The 17,747-nt window shown below is 37.8% G+C and overlaps 2 protein-coding genes and 1 long non-coding RNA gene across 3 annotated transcripts; 2 read left to right on the top strand and 1 right to left on the bottom strand.

The window, feature by feature from the left end:
* The first annotated feature begins 5,026 nt into the window (after positions 1-5,026).
* On the top strand, positions 5,027-6,613 carry selenoe (selenoprotein e). The gene is made up of 4 exons (XM_008417900.2): positions 5,027-5,274; positions 5,576-5,652; positions 5,846-5,924; positions 6,307-6,613. The coding sequence occupies exons 1-4, from the start codon at positions 5,167-5,169 to the stop codon at positions 6,448-6,450; spliced, it is 408 nt and encodes a 135-aa protein (XP_008416122.2). The 5' UTR covers positions 5,027-5,166; the 3' UTR covers positions 6,451-6,613.
* Positions 6,614-6,857: 244 nt separating this feature from the next.
* Positions 6,858-12,079, top strand: LOC103469883 (transmembrane protein 17A). Its single transcript, XM_008417899.2, has 4 exons — positions 6,858-7,160; positions 8,073-8,179; positions 9,037-9,150; positions 9,480-12,079. Exons 1-4 carry the CDS (start codon positions 7,034-7,036, stop codon positions 9,786-9,788), a joined length of 657 nt encoding a protein of 218 aa, XP_008416121.1. The 5' UTR covers positions 6,858-7,033; the 3' UTR covers positions 9,789-12,079.
* A 1,550-nt stretch (positions 12,080-13,629) lies between these two features.
* Positions 13,630-16,183, bottom strand: LOC103469882 (uncharacterized). The gene is made up of 3 exons (XR_534422.1): positions 16,100-16,183; positions 15,453-15,542; positions 13,630-14,081 (listed from the first exon to the last, which is right to left on the bottom strand). It is a non-coding gene; the product is annotated as an uncharacterized LOC103469882 (long non-coding RNA).
* Positions 16,184-17,747: the final 1,564 nt, after the last annotated feature.

The raw sequence follows: 17,747 nt of genomic DNA, 5'->3' as shown, positions 1-17,747 counted from the left end.
TCCTGTCACTCCTGTCTATTATTTCATCCCCTTCCCCATGGAAGTGTGCGAATGCAGGGATTACTGTCTGTGAGGTTATTCCTAACCTCTGCATGCCGAGCAGAGGCCTGTCACTGCAGTGTTTTTAGAAAGGTGCTATAGTTGGTCAGACAGCTGTGGCTATGGCATGTGACGACAGATGACAAAAGCATGGGTTCTGTTGTTGCTTTAGCAATCTGATACGTTCGTGACCTTAGAGGAGGGAAATTGTTTTTTTGATTCTTCTCCCTCGAGGAAAGTTAGAAGTCAGGGTCACACACGGAGGATGGATCACGATTTGCTCAAGAACTGCAGAGTGACTATCTTCACAGGACCCAACAGCCGACAGCAGTTTGCCTCGATAATTTGCTGACGTCCTCCATAAGTTCAAAAACTTACCTAGAGCTGTACTTTTGAGAAATGTTTTTTTTTCTTTGTTTCTATTTTTTCTAACAAGAAAAAAAAATCTGTTTTAATTATGAAAAATGCTACTACTGGCCAATGCTTTGACTGTTTTGCTTGGTGCTTTTCATAACTTTTATACCTTTTAATTAGACAGAAGATGTTTATAGCAAGAAAATAATGCACATTTTAAAGTAACTACGTTCTTGGGAAAACATTGGTTGAACTACATCATTAAAAGACCAAAGTCGTGACATTCATTGCCGTTTTGAGTGCATGTAAACGTTTGACTGCAGCTGAAGGAAGGATTATTGTTTTGAAGTCAAATATTCAAGCAAAATCAAGGGCTGAAAGCAAAAATATCCATCATCCATCCACCCAGTGAAGTTGCAACATTTTTATTTTTCAACATTTTCTGAATTATAATCTGAAGTACAATTGAGAAAATGTACTCATTTCCACCAGAAGACTCTCAGCTTAAATTTCTTCATTATCTTAACAAAACCAAAGCTAAGATGAACTTGCAGCTAAATCCTTTAAACATTCAAGCCTACAACAACTGACATATATTGTCCCAAAGCTGGCATGGTGAGACAGTTACCGCATGCCTGGAGAAAATTAGAGCTATTATGCTATTAATTAATGCCAGTGGTGGGAAGTGTACTTAAGTACAATTTTCGTGTATCTGTACTTTACTTAAGTAGATTTAATAATGGATACTTTCTACTTTTACTCCACTACATTTTACAGTANAACATACTTTATCTGTGGCATTGTTTATTAAAATGGCACATTACTGATGTATTAAAATTAAATACGATTGGTACACTTAATGATATTAGTGATTAGGCAATGCATTCAGCAAGTACTTTTACTTTTAATACTTAAGTATTTTTAAAAGCCAGTACTTTTTTACTTTTACTTAAGTARAATGTTAATGTGGTACTTTGACTTTTACTTAAGTACATTTTTGTCTGTGTATTTGTACTTTTACTTAAGTAAATTTTTTGAGTACTTTCTACACCACTGATTAATGCTAACTGTAAGTTAAATTAACCATGGTGGCCCTGTTTCAGCATGCAGGCACTTCAAAATAAAGAATTATTTGTACTACCACAACAAGTTAGCTCTATAACAAAGCTATAATTATCTGTTTTGCCTTCATTGTTAAGTAATGGCAGTTGTGTATCATGCCTTTTAAGGTAACTGGTTTTGGTTGTACTGACTGGAGCACAGCAGGGTGAGGTGTATTATACTTTCTAGCCAATTGCCCTGAGGATCCAGACAGGTAAATACACACAGACAAAAGTCAGCAAATACCTGAAAGCCTATTTGTGTCGATTTCCTCCATGTATTTGAACTCACTAATAAAACCCAACAGTAATACACGGGAAATCAATGCAAGATACATATTTTTCACATCTCACATCGTAGGAAAACAACCACACCACCGAATGCCCTGCTGGCTCTAGTAGACAGCATCCGGTGCTTTGGAGAAACAGGAAGTGTGTGTCTCTTTATAACAAGCTCTCAGAAGTAAGCAGGATCTGAGCGAGGTGTTTAGGCGTTTGATCTTTTTTCCAGCTGCAAGTGTTGCAATTTACCCAAAAGTGCTGCTGGAAAAAGTTGCTCAGTCTGAACTTCGTAAACGTTTTCATCATCTGCGTTTCAGCCCCATAACTGCCCGGTTATAAATGGCTACAGTTTCCCTTTGTCAGCACATTAATAACAACAAACCCCTCCTGGCAGACACCATGTGATGTAAGCTAAAACATGCTGATTGTGAACACATATGGGACACATCCACATATATAGACCTGGCCTCAGCAGAATCACCCCACCCCCACCGCTCATTGTATGTTCTCCCCTCTCGTGTGCTGAGCTGCTCTTTTTTTTTTTTTTTTACATCAACTATTTAAGTTCTCCAAGGTTAAGATCCATTGTGAGAAAAGATTCAGACACAATGATGCAGATGTAAAACAGGAACAGTGCAAGCCTACAGAGTTATGACAAATGCCAAAGGGAGGGAACCTTGTTAGAAAGGGGGACAGTTTTATTGCCTTTGGACGTGTAATTCCTAAGAGTTGAATGCAGGGTGCAGAACTCTAGACTGCACAGTTCTGCGTCTGGAAAAGATGGAGATAACAAGATGGTTTTGCTTCAGGATTCCAGGCACGAATGTTTATTTTTGTTGGAAACATAACTGTCTGTGGCTAGAAATTGGAAGAACATTTTTACCCGCCAGACTGCCAGTAAGCTCACAGACAGCTGTTACCACCCTCTTGTGGTGACCTACTGAATTCACTTTTCTCGCAACATGAAGCGACTGAATAAACTTGGTGAGGAGAAGCTTTTTTTCCACATGCAGGGTGTTCGTACACTGCAAATACGCAGCACTGTCACAAAGCCTGACTTCATGCGGAGAGCACAATGGAGTCAAACATTGGTTGTCATGCAACTTCAGCAGTGTGGAAATGACAGTAAAGAAGAAAAAGTCAGGAGAAAGATGTAATGGCGCCAGTGAGCAAAATATAGAGACATAAGATACCACTGACAGTGTATTGACATGATCCCTACATGTCACACAATGGGGAACATTAGCCACTCTCAGTACTAAAGGTACTGTTGTGAATCAGATTATTTCCTTTAAGACCAATAATATCTCTCTATCAACACACAAAACTTCCTCCTCACACTATTCACCTGTGTGGTTCCACTTCAGGCCAAGGTTCTGTATTAGTGGCTTGGTAGATTTGAGTTTTGTATTTTTGTGTGCGTGTCAAATCTTAGCTGTTCAAAGGACACCACTCTTACCAACTGAGGTATTAAAAGTTGATGCTGAAATCTTTTATTTCAGGTTTTCTTGAGCACCTACAACCCACTGGCACCACCAAGGCATTGACTCTCCGCAACTTTTCTATTTGTGGAGAGTCAGGCAACATAAGTGCTTGCTTGCTTCTAAGTTTCTTTTTCTTGCAATTCCAACATATGGCATTCCAACATAAAGAAATATGGCTCACTGCTTTGTCTACAGCCTCAGGTCCAGTTGGATAACCATCACCTGTGCCTGGATCTAAAAGTCCCTCAGGATCTTGTACTTACAGTTCTCAGCCGATCTTGGCTTTGCCTTGCAGTTTTTCTGTGCTACCTCCAGCCTATCTTCGACACAGACGGTCTATACATTGCTCCAGCTACTTAGTTATAGAGCCACATGTACCCTTTGCGTGCCAGTATATTTTGGCCATCTATTTTGTGTTGAGTTGTGTTTTTTATGGCAGACCCCAGTGTCTTTTGCTGAAAGCCTTTTTCTCTGCAGCCACGATTGGTGGTGCTGTTCTGTCTTTAAATCCAGCCCTTTCTGTAGGCAAGCAAAGAAAGTTAATCCAGCACAAATGATTCCCGGCTGAACTCACCTTCCCAGCTACATGCCATTCTAAAACTGACCTAACTAATATAGTACCAAACAGTGGATACAAACTCCGGCAGCTGAACTATGACACTGTTCCCATTCTAAACTTAGAAAGGTTTGAAATAGATATTGTGACTCACTCCTACTGCATTCAGTAGACTGAAAGAGACGACTCTTCAAAAAACTGGCACCATTTTAGGATTTTTGACCACTTAAGACCTATAAGACCTAGCTATGAATTAAACTTCTCTTACTTGCTTCTGTCCACAGATTAACTAAAGCAAGATTTAACCATCATGATTGAGAAGTGATTTGGAAGAAAGTGAAGCAAGTCTGTTTTTCATCTGCAATTGGCAAAAGAAAAATTGGATGCATTTCAACAAACCTAACCTTTTGAACAAAATGTAAACATTCAAAGATAAGTAACAGCTACCTCTAAGTTATAGCTCTAAGTTGCTATAAAAATTCCTCGTTTCAGATTAGAATTGATAAATCTAATAAACTTCCACTTTAATCATTTTAAGAAGCCCCTTCAAAGAAAAAACACATGTTGAGTGTTTCATCACAAGTAGACCCTGTGAGAGCCTCCAGGGTCTAGGTTAATAAATATGGAAACACTGTGGGATAAAATGTTGGCAAAAAATCTCTGTGAAATTGTGAATTTCCATGAGAAATAATCTACCATGTTGATTTAAATATTTGCTAAATTTTCTTTAGTTATTTGAATGCAAGTAAAGCCAAACATATGGATAACTTTTTAAGGAGAAAAAATGCAAAATGTAAATCTCACAAAGTTTAAATTAGATTTTGATGTTACAAATCAAACATATGTTTTACTTTTAAATGGACAAATTACATTATTTTTCTGTTGGAATCGGGTCAATCACCATAGACTGAACTTTGGTGGTCAGTGAACGAGAGCATCTGGCTGGCTCTCAGGGGCCACATCTTCTGGAGCGTGTACTGTATGGGAAAAAGTGATAACAGTACAGATGTTCTGTGGATTTTCTGCACTCCTGCTGATGTGGAGGAAACTATTCCTTAAAACCAGGGAGACTAAATAAATCAAAACAGACTGATAACCAAGAATGTGGCAATACGACTACATCTGTGTGAACCAGGTGGCTACATTTGTTATTGTGTTCTCCGTTTGTGTGTAAATTTATGTCAGCAAAACTGTAAGAGCAACAACAGTTCAACTCAGGTGAGCTGAACTACCCCATATGAGTTCCTGATGGACTCATCCATCCTGAAAACCAGGCCAGCAGAATTCAAAAGCTACACGTTGCTTGTTAAACCTGAGCAGAAGGATTTAGAGACACGAGCTGATTTTTAGCATGTGGGCCTTGTTGGTGCTCACTTTGGGACTTGCTGCTGGAGCATTAGGGAGCAGCAACAAGACGGCAGCTGAGGAACAGCTTGTTATAGCCAGAGCTAAACTGATGGTGAGTGGGACTAAAAAGAATAGAACACACACAGATAACTTTGAAAAACAAAAGTTGTTGCAAAACTTCTTGCTGAGAATGTGTCAAATTAAAACAATGATCTCTGCATAAAAAAAGGATAAGTACAACAAAGAATGAGCTGCAGGTTCATTGAGTTGTTTTCAGTTGAGATTAAAGAGCAATGTTCATACAATGAACTATACACACACACACACGCGCACACACACACACACACGCACACACACACACACACACACACACACACATCAGTTTGAACAACTGTCTGTTGTCAATTTTGCAGGCACCCAGTGTGGTTGGATGAGCCATAAAGAAAATGCCTGAGCTCCATCACTTCCTCATGGAGCGATCGGCTTTATAGTATCCTTCTGCTTCTGTCACATTCCTACATTTTCTTGCTGAGACATGGCTTCAAGCTGTTGGCTAAGTCCTGTCCCAGATATGTGAGCTTTCCAAAAGTATTGTGCTCCAAGTCTTATCAGCCTGAGTCAACTGAAACAGATAGATGTGCTGCCTACCTGTTGTTTTCCCTGATCTGTTTTTTGCCATACAGCCATAACTTAGAGTATGACTCATCAGAGGAGAAGAAGCCCCGTCTGATATTTTACAATGAAAAGAACGAGGTTGTAAAGGTAAGATTTGCGTTTCAGAGGCACATCTCGGAGGTCCCTGACTAAATCCTGGGTTGTTTTTCTGCCTGGAGTTTGCATATTCCACCTGTGCATGTGTGGATGCTCCGGTTTCCTCGCACAGTCCACTGCTGTGTGACGGCCTGGCGATCTGGGCAGGCTGCACCCTGGCTCTCACCCAGTGACTGCTAATAAAGATCCTCCACTTTGATTTATGAATAAAGAAACCTTTTTCTCTTTTTTACCTACTAATTTCTGTCAAAACATGAATGTGTTTCAGTATGATTTCCAGTATTTAACCGACAGAGTTCCAACTAAACCCTTAGCTGTGTGAAGCTGATATATCCTGGTTTTTGTTTCTTCTCTCTGTTTCCTGAAACATCAGACTGTCCCTGTGAAGAACATGAAGGCAGATGAGATCAGCAGCCTGTTGGAGTCTCTTGGTTTCTATAAGAGGTCCCAGAAAGGGGAAAAAGTGCCAGAGGAGTTCCAGAACTTCCCCCTGCACGCACCAAGGGACGAGCTGTGATGACCCCATGTGGCCAAACTTTGCATCTGCAACCCAGCTGCATTAATGATGGGTGGGGCTAAAAGGCAACACTGTTACAGCCAGGCCCCATTCTGAGGACTCGCTGGCTGGACGCAGCGTGGAGAGTGTTAGGCACACTTGAGGCTTACTGTTTGTTTACACACTTAAATAAAAATTACGAAAACACAAATATCTAGATTCCATTTTTATCTGTTCATTGTACCAAATTGCCAGGAACAAAACAGCGTAAATTGCCAGTGTTATCGCTGCTGTCCCTATGTGAACTCAGTGGAAGTCAAATACCAATTTATTCCCAAAGTATATAAACAGATTTACTCATGAAAAATACCCACTAACAGACAAAGTATAATGTCAATGTTTCAGACTAATCCTCAGCCCGCCTCCCTCTTGATAATCTGATTAGCAGTAGCATTGGACTGTCTGTCTCTGTGTAGCCATTACAGCTTCTACTGTGCACTTATAGTATTGAGGACAACAGGAATTAGCTGCAGACCCAGACACAGACGTCACAATTAAAGTGTTTGGATTGTTAGTTCTCCCATGACCAACGGTTTGAGCCGCCATGCCTGTGTTTTACTCGCCTGTACCGGAGAACCTGCAGATGGGCCTTGCTTACATGGGAGGCTCCGTGTTCACCAACAACAGGACAGCGGACAGTGACTTCAGCAGGGAGCAGGAGGATGCATCTGGTTCGTTCAACACTCAGCACCTGTGCTTTTTATGTCAGCCTGGCAAATGAATACCGTTTATAATTCATGTTCATAACATTACAAACACCACTCTAAAACTACCAAGTTTAGGAGTTTCTATTGGATAAAATGCAGGATGATTAGAGCAGTTCATATCTTGACTGCACAAAAAAAAATCCAAGAGCAGCTCGGTGCAATTCGACATAGGTAGCAGTTCTGTTGATGAAATCTAAACAAGTTCTAAACAGGTATTTTTGTCCAATATTTATACTGTAGAAGAATCAAATGTTCTTTAAAATAAGTTTTGGTCTGATATAACATGTTACTGAAGAGATTTATTATATTCGGGATATCATTATATCTAGTATCTAGCTAAAGAATGACTTTCAGACTATTAAAAGTCAACAGATATACTGTTTCTTTATTTGAATCACCATATGCATATGAGCATGCAGCAGCCACTTGTGTTGTTTCATCTCATGAACTTAAGTTTCATGAGATGATTTATTTATGCACTCATAAATAGCATAACCAATAAAGTTACCAGGATAATCTATATGAATGTACAGTTTAATGTTTTTGTGAGAGATTAAAGTAGATTTAATAGAACTCATTGTGACAAATGCCATGTGTAGCAAAAACACATGATTGTATTTTCTTGTATTTTCACATCCTTGTAACTGTATTTTCAGTTAACTAAATTCACTCAAAACAAAACATATAAAAATTCACCTTTACATGTTTTGACATTTCTTGTAGTCACATGAGATTTGGACATTTTTATGTTGCAAAACTTACACATTACTCCTCTTTGGATTGCAAACAGATTATTCCACATGCAGTTCCCTACAAACCTCATTTATTTTAATGTTGCTGTAAAAATATCTAAAATTCTCTGAATTTTTTTTCCAGTGGTCAACGAGTTGGTTTCTCACCTTCCCCTTCAAATGCTCTTGTACTTCAACCTGTTTTACTTTCCTTGTTGGTGGTTTTCTGCTGTGTTCATGTTGGAAGTGAAAGTAAGTATTTGGAAAATCACTATAGAGCTTCAATATTTATCAAAACAAATTTTAGACAGAAAGAACTGCATTAAATGGAAAAAAGTAAAGAAATTATTTTTAATTTATGAATGTATAAATAGAATTACACTCTAAGTTGTAGACCTTTTAGGTGACATAATCAAAACCCCTAAAAACTGTGAACCTCCAGTCACATAAAGTCAGTCAAACGTATCTTACAAGTGACACAACGTGTTTTGCACAGGTTACAAATAAACAGAAAGATACAAAGACATATGAGTATTTGCCAAACTAAGTAAATAATAGACAAAAAATAGAAAATGTAAAATCATAAACTTCCAAATATGAAAAATGTCATATTATTCTGATTTCAAATAAAATGCTTAAATTGTGGCACCACCTAGTGGTTTCCCCTAAAAAAGTATTTTCATATGGTGACTCTGGTCCTCACTTTTACTCAATACAATTGTCCTTAAACCACAATAAACTTTATTAACCTTTTAAATTTCAGTCTCAGTTTCTAGAGTCTTCATAATACTATTTGTTTATTTGGTAGTTGATGAATGAATGAACGAGCCACATATTGTCCCAGAGCAGTACAAACCGCTCTACCAAGGAAATACTAAAGTATGTAGTTAAAACAATAAAAATACTTGCTATTTGTAAATGCTTTGTTCTTGAGTTTTGTATGTAATATAATAAGAAGCCAAAGTTTAAGACTATGGTCCAGGGAAAATAATACTTATTTTGTATACATATTAAACAAAAAAAGGGGACCACTCAGAAGATACAGAGACACATTTTAATGTGCTCTTGTAAACTAAAATATTCTCATAACAGTTCTTCTCTGTTTACAGTATTACCATCTTCCTGGATACTACCAGGCTCTGCTCATAACTGGGTTGGTTCTTGTCACAGTGATTGAAGTGATCAGACTCTACCTGGGCTACATTGGCAACCTTAAAGAAAAGGTAACTCAGAAACACATCCATTCTGAACCACAAGAAAAGTTCTTATGTGACAGCATGTCTCAGCATGTATTGTTCCCTGAAAAACTGTTCATTCCCCTTTAAAAAAAGAAATATTTTTAATCCAAATCTTAGTCTCTAAATTTGAGTTGAAGACTTTCTACATGCTTTTGTGTTCTCGACATGGCTTGTAAGAAATTGCAAACTGGACTTCTGAAGATATTGATTCATCAATGGCTTTTCTCAGGGATGTAACGGAGGCTCTTCATATCTCACTGCTCAGTCTTTCACTCTCATACTCCAGACTCTGTTTCTTTCCTCCCTGTCATCAGGTGCCAGCCCTGGCAGCCTTCTGGCTCCTGTCTTTCACGTTCCAGCTGCCCGTGCTGCTGTTCTTCATCACAGATGAAGGCGTTATCATCCTGCCTCTGGAGAGAGCCGTCCACTCCATCTATCTTATTTTCCTGCTCGCCCAAATCCTGGCTTCCTTCTTGGCGCTGAGGACGATGACCCGAAAGCTCACCCTTCTCTTCCACCTGCGGCAGTTTGGCAAGGTGGAGAGCTTGCGGCATGCAGAGATGAGCCCCATCTGTGGGCTTCCCTATAACCGCAGTGTGCTTCCAGTTTCACCCACCCATTAAAGACGGGCAACAGTCTAGTTTTCATGACTCTGGTTTTAGTAAAACATCCTCTGAGTTGTTTTTTTTTTTTTTACAATGGTAGCGTACTTGCCCACGAAATGAGTTTGATAAATGACAATTTCAGACCTAGCAACTGACTTGTTTTTATTGTATCCCACAGATTGTTAGGATTATTATGAATGGGTTGTTCTGCAGTATTTTTAAGCCACTGTTGTATACAATATGATCCATAAGATGTAAAATAACAGGTGGGCTTAAATAGATGGAAAACATAGTTTCAGCACCAGTGAAAATGACAAAGGCTGATACGATGTCAAACTGTCAAAACCTGACTTGGCTTTTAAGGTGAAATGGGAAACATGATCAAACAACAAGGCTTTCATCAGACAAAGTTTTTTTTTTCTTTAATCTTGATGAATGACACAGGATGAAAATTTGCCAGAATCTGATTTTTTTTGCCAAGGCAGATCTACTTTTTGTCTTGCTCCTTAGACAAGAGTTCAAAGCCACCTGCTCTGGCTTTTCTAAACAGAAGTGCTTTTTCTACAGTTGTGCCATATTTATTGGCAGATCTTTCATTGTAGTAATGTTTGAGTAACAGGAGCATTTTTTCTTTGAACCCTATGTTGATCATAGCATCTTGAAAATTGTATTCAGTGATTGGGGACATCCTGTTTCCCCCTGTGGTCTTCAGATTTTTTTTACTAATTTGAAATCTACTGAAATTAAATGTTAATTTTTCAAAACATGACAAATTAACCTGATTTGTTTTGTAACTGAGTAACTGTAGTCAAGTTCAAACTTAGCAATGAAAAATGTTTTTTTTCTTTTCTTTTTTTTTTTTCTAAATTAAAACATGTATTTATGTTTGACACTTTTCACACATATTCAACAGAACTGCAATAAATGTGACCTTGACTGTTTTAGAAATTCATTTTTTGTCCTAGAGTGGGGAAATTTTGGTGACACCTACATCTTAACCTTAAATTTTGATACACGAGATGCATGCATAAAATTCATTGTAGCTGGTGTGGGAAATGATGGAAGCTGTGTTAAATATTTACGACCACAGAGTGGCAGTCAGAGATCAAAAGAGGATGGTGACGTCTCTGACAGTGCTGCAAAGTCCAGTGAGGACGGATTATCATGCAGCACAGGTTCGGATCAGGAAAGCCTCTGGCAGAGCAAGAAAGGTTAGCCCTGTCTACAGCTGAACATAATGTATTATTAGATGATTAATAACTCCAGGTTGAGCATACACGGAAATCAATTGAATATCTTGTCATCACGGCCAATTTTATCCTCTCATTTGAAGACAGAAGGTTGCATGTGTTTCGCTGGTTTTACAATAAGCTGGTCCAGCAGCAACTGGTGCCTCAGTATTTTAATTCAGGGCAGAAATAAAGTAGAGAGTGGTGCACTAATATTCAACATGTCGGTTATTTGAGATGCACAGTTTTTGTGAAATAACATGCTTTTTTCTATGCTACTTCACATTCAGGGAACAACAAGCTGCAGTGGTTGTTGGACCATTTGCAGGTTGAAATTGAGATGAAAAAGAGTGAAAACAAAGCTGAAACCGTATACTTTATTCATAAGTGCTTTACTCTAAATGGTTTAGTCACATAAAGAAATGAGCTGGAAAATCTTGTTTTCTTTATGTTCCAATTTTATAAGTAGTGAAATCTGAAAAGGTTCAAACATGTTTATTTCCCGTTTAAGAAGAAACCAATTTAAATACCCAAAAGCTATATCCTGGTGTCAGTATCTAATTTGAATTTCATTTGTGTGACCTTTAGAAAGTAAGAGACCAATTCTGGTAATGGGCCATCTAGCTGAACTGTGTGCAGGGAGATAAAGAAATCAAGCAACTATGTGAATATTGGGAACATAATATAACTGACTATGTTTATTTTTGTTGTTGTTGTTGTTGATTATGATGATTTTGTAATGCACAGGTTAATTTTGTGCTTCAGTGATGCAATTGATACAGTGGTACAGTGATGCAATTCTGGTTACTTTCAAAAATACAGAAATATTTAATGTTTGTATTAATTTCTATAGAGTCATAGACATGCAATGTCAGCTTAAAATGTCCATAAATGTTGTTCAAACAGGGAAGTTTTAAAACTCTTTAAGGAACAACATATCTCATAGAAAGGTCTTCACTGTCTCTCTTTCCAGAAAATGTGGAATTATTTTTGTTTTATAAATCATTTTTGCATGTCAGGAAATGTTTTCATATTTTTTGCCATATGTAGTTGTCATTAAAACAACTACATATGATTTTCTTTATGCCCCAAAAACAGAATGTTTGCTTGTAGTACATTCAACTTCATGAAAACAAAGTTTTAAACATGGATGTCATATGTCATATATATATGTGTGTGTGTGTGTGCGTGGGTGCGTGCGTGCGTGCGTGCATGCGTGTGTGTGTGTGTGTCCTTGCAAAGTTGTAGGCAACCTACTGCCTATGTCTAGTGATCATTGGTGGAGAGGACAGGGTGACAAACAACTATGCACACAAATGCACATCCACACACAGATTCATTTTAGAGTTAGCAATTGACCCAACAACCATGTTTTCAAAGCTAGAATACCTGGAGAACGCCCACATATACTGAGAACATAAGACATCAGGGTGGGATTCAATCCCAGAACCCTTTTGCTGCAAGGCAACAAGTACCAACTGCATTTTCTCTGGTTGTTTTTCATCGTTTTATTTTACTCATTCAAATACAGTGAAATCTGTTCATTCTTTTGTCAATTTTGCCGTCGTCTGTTCTGAGCTCACAGATGCGTCCACAGTTGACATCATTCTATTATAAAGTGCATTTAAAATGAGATGTTAAGGTTGTTATTTATATGTGGTGGTTTTGGTGCATTTCAGTTGAAAATAAAAAGGCACATTTAAATGTGCTGCAGTCAGGCTAGGAAGAAAGAAGCTTCCCGTGCTAATCACAAGCACCCTTATTTGAATACATAAGGAAACCTCTGATCCCTTCAGCAATTAGATTTGAGTGGAATAAATTTGTTGGAAGCTGAATTTGATTTTATTTTCAAAAATATTTTTTTCTTTCCAGCTTCTTTGGCACAGGTGTGGAGCTGCAGCATTCTTACAAACTTGAAGTTAATTTAGAAATAAACCAGTGACAGGTTTAACCCGAAGCAATTTGAAATGCTTTCTTGAGAAGGCAGGAGACATTAGTGATTTAATAATCAACCCCAGAGCGAGAGGAAAGAGTCTGATTAAATGATAGAGAAGGTAGAAGGGGGAGCAAAACTGGCAGCAGCTCAGAGAAATTTCGTCAGAAATATGTCAGCAGGCCAGGGGGAAGGATACAGCTGGGCAACAGCTGCAGGTCTAGTAATGAGATGAGGTCAAACAGGACTCACAAAGTATTTCAGGTGAGATTTTTTTTATGCATTCAGAAAAACAAAGTTGATTGGAAATCATTTTGAATTTTATTTTTTGAACAGAGCCAGTTATAAATAAAAAAAAAGAAACAATTTTACAGTCTAATGTTGGATTTGTAATTGTGTGATGGGTAAAGATAAGGGATTTTTATTTAACCAAATTATTAGTGGGCATAGTTTTAGGTTGTCCACTGGTAAGAGAAAGAAGGATGAAGGACCTAAAACATTTTAAGAAACAAAGGTTGCTGATCTGGCAAAATTTCCCAGCTGACATGGCACAAAATGCAACCAGGGGTAAAAACTGGGAAGACAGATTCAAAGAGTATTGATAGAAATACAAGTTAACTAATAGGTATAATAGGGGCATTAGGGAGGAGCACAAAAATCAAACCAACTGAAACAGATTGACAGATTATGGAGTTACATTACAAAACAATGTGGAAAATCAGTAATGAAAACAAAACAAAAAGTAATGTCAGTATATCACATCGACCAAACAACTTGACAAAGCTGACAAAGCATTACACTTTATTTTAAATGTAGCATATGATTTATGTTGATTTATCAATTCAGTGCAATGCATCTACACTTAGGACTGTGAGATGTGAAGCTAAGCTATGTGAAGCACTAAAGTCTTTCACAACCAAATGAAGTGTTTAACACAAATTGTGTACTGACGAGGTGAAAGAGGCTGAGCTTTACAGGGAACATGTATTAACTTCTTTAGCCTGGAAGTGGAGGAAAGCTTAGAGAAACATTCACTTCCATTATCCACAGGGATTTAAAGAGTTGGGGAGGAAATGAGGAAAAAAGAAATCTGAGGAATCTTGGTGGAGATGTGACAGTGGTTGGTCCGGGGAATGGATGGAAACCCCTCTGGTGAGAGAAAAAAAAATGAGAGTACCGGATCTGGAACCAGACTTTTTAAGGTAAAAATACTTAGAAAGCAGAGAGACCAGGGGCAAATCTGGATGTAACTGGGAAAAATGAAACTTGTTCACCTCGTAATTGACTTATTTAAAGAATTCAGGATTTTAATCTAGTCCTGAGTTGAAGCCAATATTATACGAAGACAAAATAAGAGATTATGGAAAGAAATTGGATATTCCTATTGTGATTTTTATTCAGAAAGCGATGTGCTCTGGGTTCTCCTTCGTCCTGCTTTCATCCCACACCACAGAGAGGACTTTGTGTTCACCCATTCAGCCTCCTCTACATCCAAAATCATTACTTTTTGAAGCAGAAGAGGATTATCCATCTTCTGATGGAAGAGGGAAAAGAAAAGAAACCAGAGACACTCCAGTCACATCTTTAGCATCAGCTCACTTCATCCCTAATCAAATTGCTTCTCTTTGAAGAATGATGAATCTCCTTCATGGATAGATACAACTCACAAACTTCTAAATGTTTTAAAAATATGCATTGTTGGTGCTTTTTGAGCATCTGCAAGTTTTTGCCGAGGCTTTGTTAACACTTTTTGTCTGTTTCCCAACACATGAGCCCAGCTCAAAATCAGCTGGGCTTTACTGAGCCTCTCATCAGGTTAATTATGTCTGGATACAGCTCTGAGGTAATCACAAAATGTGACCGTAGAGGCTGCGCTAAGCACCGGTGAGAAGCAATATCCGAGACATCACAGGGACATCCTCATGGCTTGTTTCAGTAATCCTTCATGGTGGCTCGCCGCAGCTGCCAAGGCTCCTGTCTTCTTAATCCCAGATGGTTACACAAGAAGGACTAACCCTATTGTCGCTTGCATCCATTCATAAAGTGTGACGGCAAGTTACAAACACACACCGTAATTGTTAAAGGATTAAAACACGGAAATGAAGTCATGGTTTTCATAGTTACAATGAAATAAATCCAGCTTCATATGAAAATAACGGAAGAATCCCTTCAAGGAGACTTAAACCTGATCGGCTGACTCATTCATTCATGAATATTAAGACAGATTTAAATTTAACATTCAGCTTTTATGATTAATAAAAATACGGAAAAAGATTAGAGCTGTATGTTATATCCTAAAGAGAGCTTCTGAGGGGAGAAAGAAGCACAGAGCAAACACAAATCAACACCATAGACATCTGCAAGAGGAAAAACAAAACCGAGAAACCAGACAAACATGTTACAATAATATCTACACATCACTTGACCAAACTCTGCAGTCTTAGCAAAATTGTACACCCTGTTTCCATAAGCAGCGGAAATAAAATACCCTCTAGGATATTATTATTCAATCGTTCTTACTTCTTCTCCTTGGTATTGTTTTTTTATTACTTGATGCCATTTCTACTCCCTGGCTGCTCACACCGTTCAGCCCAGTGTAACCACACATACCTGTGAAAGACAGAATATTTGCCGAGTTACAAATTCAGATTAATATTGGGCCATGACATTCAAATCTCATTCTTGAGCCACTTGTGCCGCCTCTACCTTCACAGTGTAAGATCACACTGGGAATCAGGGAATATTGAAACTCAGAACTGATATCGACAGCAGGATGTTTTCAATTTGCATCTGATTATGTTGGTGAGGAGGGAATGGAAGGGCAATTCACTTCTGCTGGTAGTTTAAATGTGCATTAACGCTACAGTGCAGATGAATATTTCATCACTGCTGAATCTGCTATACTTAATAGAACAGAGGAATCTTCTGCCTAGAGGGGAAAAAAATCCAAATTATTTCATATTATAGAGTCCATTGATTTACCTGCTGTGGGTTTGTAGGGTGAGAGTTACATGATTTTTATAGAACTGATTATGATCCTTTGGTGTTTTGGTTTTCATTTGTGCTTATTTATCTTTGAAATATCAGACCATATCCTGTTCATTTGTCTGTGTTCATTATAGTAGAAAGATGTTGTCATAGTGTTTTTTTCCAGGTTGAGTTCTTACTTATTTCTTGTATTCTGCTCTCTGTGTGTCTTGATTTATCCTCTTAAATTGGTGTCAGTGAATCCCACTCTTAGTTTCGTTTGCCTAGTTTAGTTTTCCCTTTATGCTCTTTTGCTCAGTCTTCCTGTTTTACTTACATTCCCAGCTGCTCCACATTCTACTGATTAGCTCACCTGTTTCCAATGTCATTTTCCTCCCTTTCCTCTGAATTTAAGCTCGCTGGCTGTCTTAGTTCATTGCTGCTTCTTCTCATTACTCCTCCATGATCCATGTCCAGCTTTTCCTCTGAGATTCCCTGTAAGTCTCCTTGTTATGTATTATTAAACTTTGCTCCTGACACGTTCTGACTCTGCACTTGGGTCCTTTGCTAACTCGCAAATATGCCAAAAGCCCCTTTTCATGTATGAAGAATGCTTTGTTTTTTGTTGTTTTTTTCCTAAATTGAACTCAAATTCATGTACAGTGCCATGAAAAAAGTATTTACCCAGACAGATGCTCTCTCTCTTTTTTTGGGGTGAGTTTCAGATGATCAAACACATTTTTAATGAGAAGATGATCTCACTAAAGCTATCCCAACGAACCTGAATCTGTGTTTTTAAATAAAAAGTCTATGAGTCAGGAAAGGGTTTCAAAGCCGTGTGTAAACCCAGTGAGAGCCATTATCCAAAAAGAGCTTTTGCACTTTAAGCGTCGGCTCATGTTGGTGAGCATTGTGTGTTGTTTAGCCCCCTCACCTTCTACTCAGTTAAAGTCTAAAGAACAAAGCTCTATAGTTGCAATATTGTTTGATATTAAATATGGGGAAAACTCTTTAAAAGGTAAAATATATGCCTCACAATCCAGGTAGTTTTTTGTGACATGTCAAATGTATTCAGTTTTTACATTTGTTATGTTAAACTTGTATGTATTTGTAGTTAGTTAGCAAACAAAGACAATGAAAAAGTGTATTTTAAATGTTTTCTAAGTGATTTTTTTTTCAGTCACTTTGAAGCATATTTTCTTGAGTCTTGAGTTAAAGATCCTGCTTCTTTTTGGTGTTACTTGACTTACTTTGCTACCAAGAGATATTTTGATAACATGACTCTGAACTTGAATATAAAGACCTTTATTTTTCCACAGTGTAACAGAGATCCACTAATAAGCTGGGATGAAGCATCCAGTATTTGATTGAGGCGTGACTTGTATTCCTTTGAGGTATGCTCTGACATAAAAAAAAAAAAAAAATCTTTGGTCTCTGAGACTTCAGAAGGATAAGAAGTTAAGGCTGATGGAATATAAGTATGTTTTGGACGTGAGATTGTGTGTGTGTGTGTGTGTGTGTGTGTGTGTGTGTGTGTGTCTCTGTGTGTGTGTGTGTGTCTCTGTGTGTCTCTGTGCTTTATGGAGGTTTTTTCTGTGTATTCTGAACATGTCAGAACCTCAAAGGACCATCGAGTACCATGCTCCGATAATGTTCTAAACTTAAACAACAAAAATTGTTTTATTATATGACTTAAAATTTAGCATAAGGGAAGTATTATAAACATAATTAATAGTAAAGTTTCCAAGGCAGCTTTAAAAAGTTTCAAATGGATCTGTTTCTAGTTGCGGGTAAATATAGAATAAAGCTTGTTTTTCTTTTTTCCTTCTGCCATTTTATATATATATA

The sequence above is a fragment of the Poecilia reticulata genome, linkage group LG9, assembly GCF_000633615.1.
Source record: "Poecilia reticulata strain Guanapo linkage group LG9, Guppy_female_1.0+MT, whole genome shotgun sequence".
Taxonomy (NCBI): Eukaryota; Metazoa; Chordata; class Actinopteri; order Cyprinodontiformes; family Poeciliidae; genus Poecilia; species Poecilia reticulata.
This window is presented reverse-complemented; position numbering and strand designations above follow the sequence as displayed.

Bases quoted from the DNA above. Each gene is read 5' to 3' on its own strand.
- LOC103469883 (XM_008417899.2), top strand. From the start codon at position 7,034: ATGCCTGTGTTTTACTCGCCTGTACCGGAGAACCTGCAGATGGGCCTT. The intron at 7,161-8,072 runs GTTCGTTCAACA...TTTTTTTTCCAG, and splicing joins GGAGCAGGAGGATGCATCTG to TGGTCAACGAGTTGGTTTCT. The intron at 9,151-9,479 runs GTAACTCAGAAA...CCCTGTCATCAG, and splicing joins TTGGCAACCTTAAAGAAAAG to GTGCCAGCCCTGGCAGCCTT.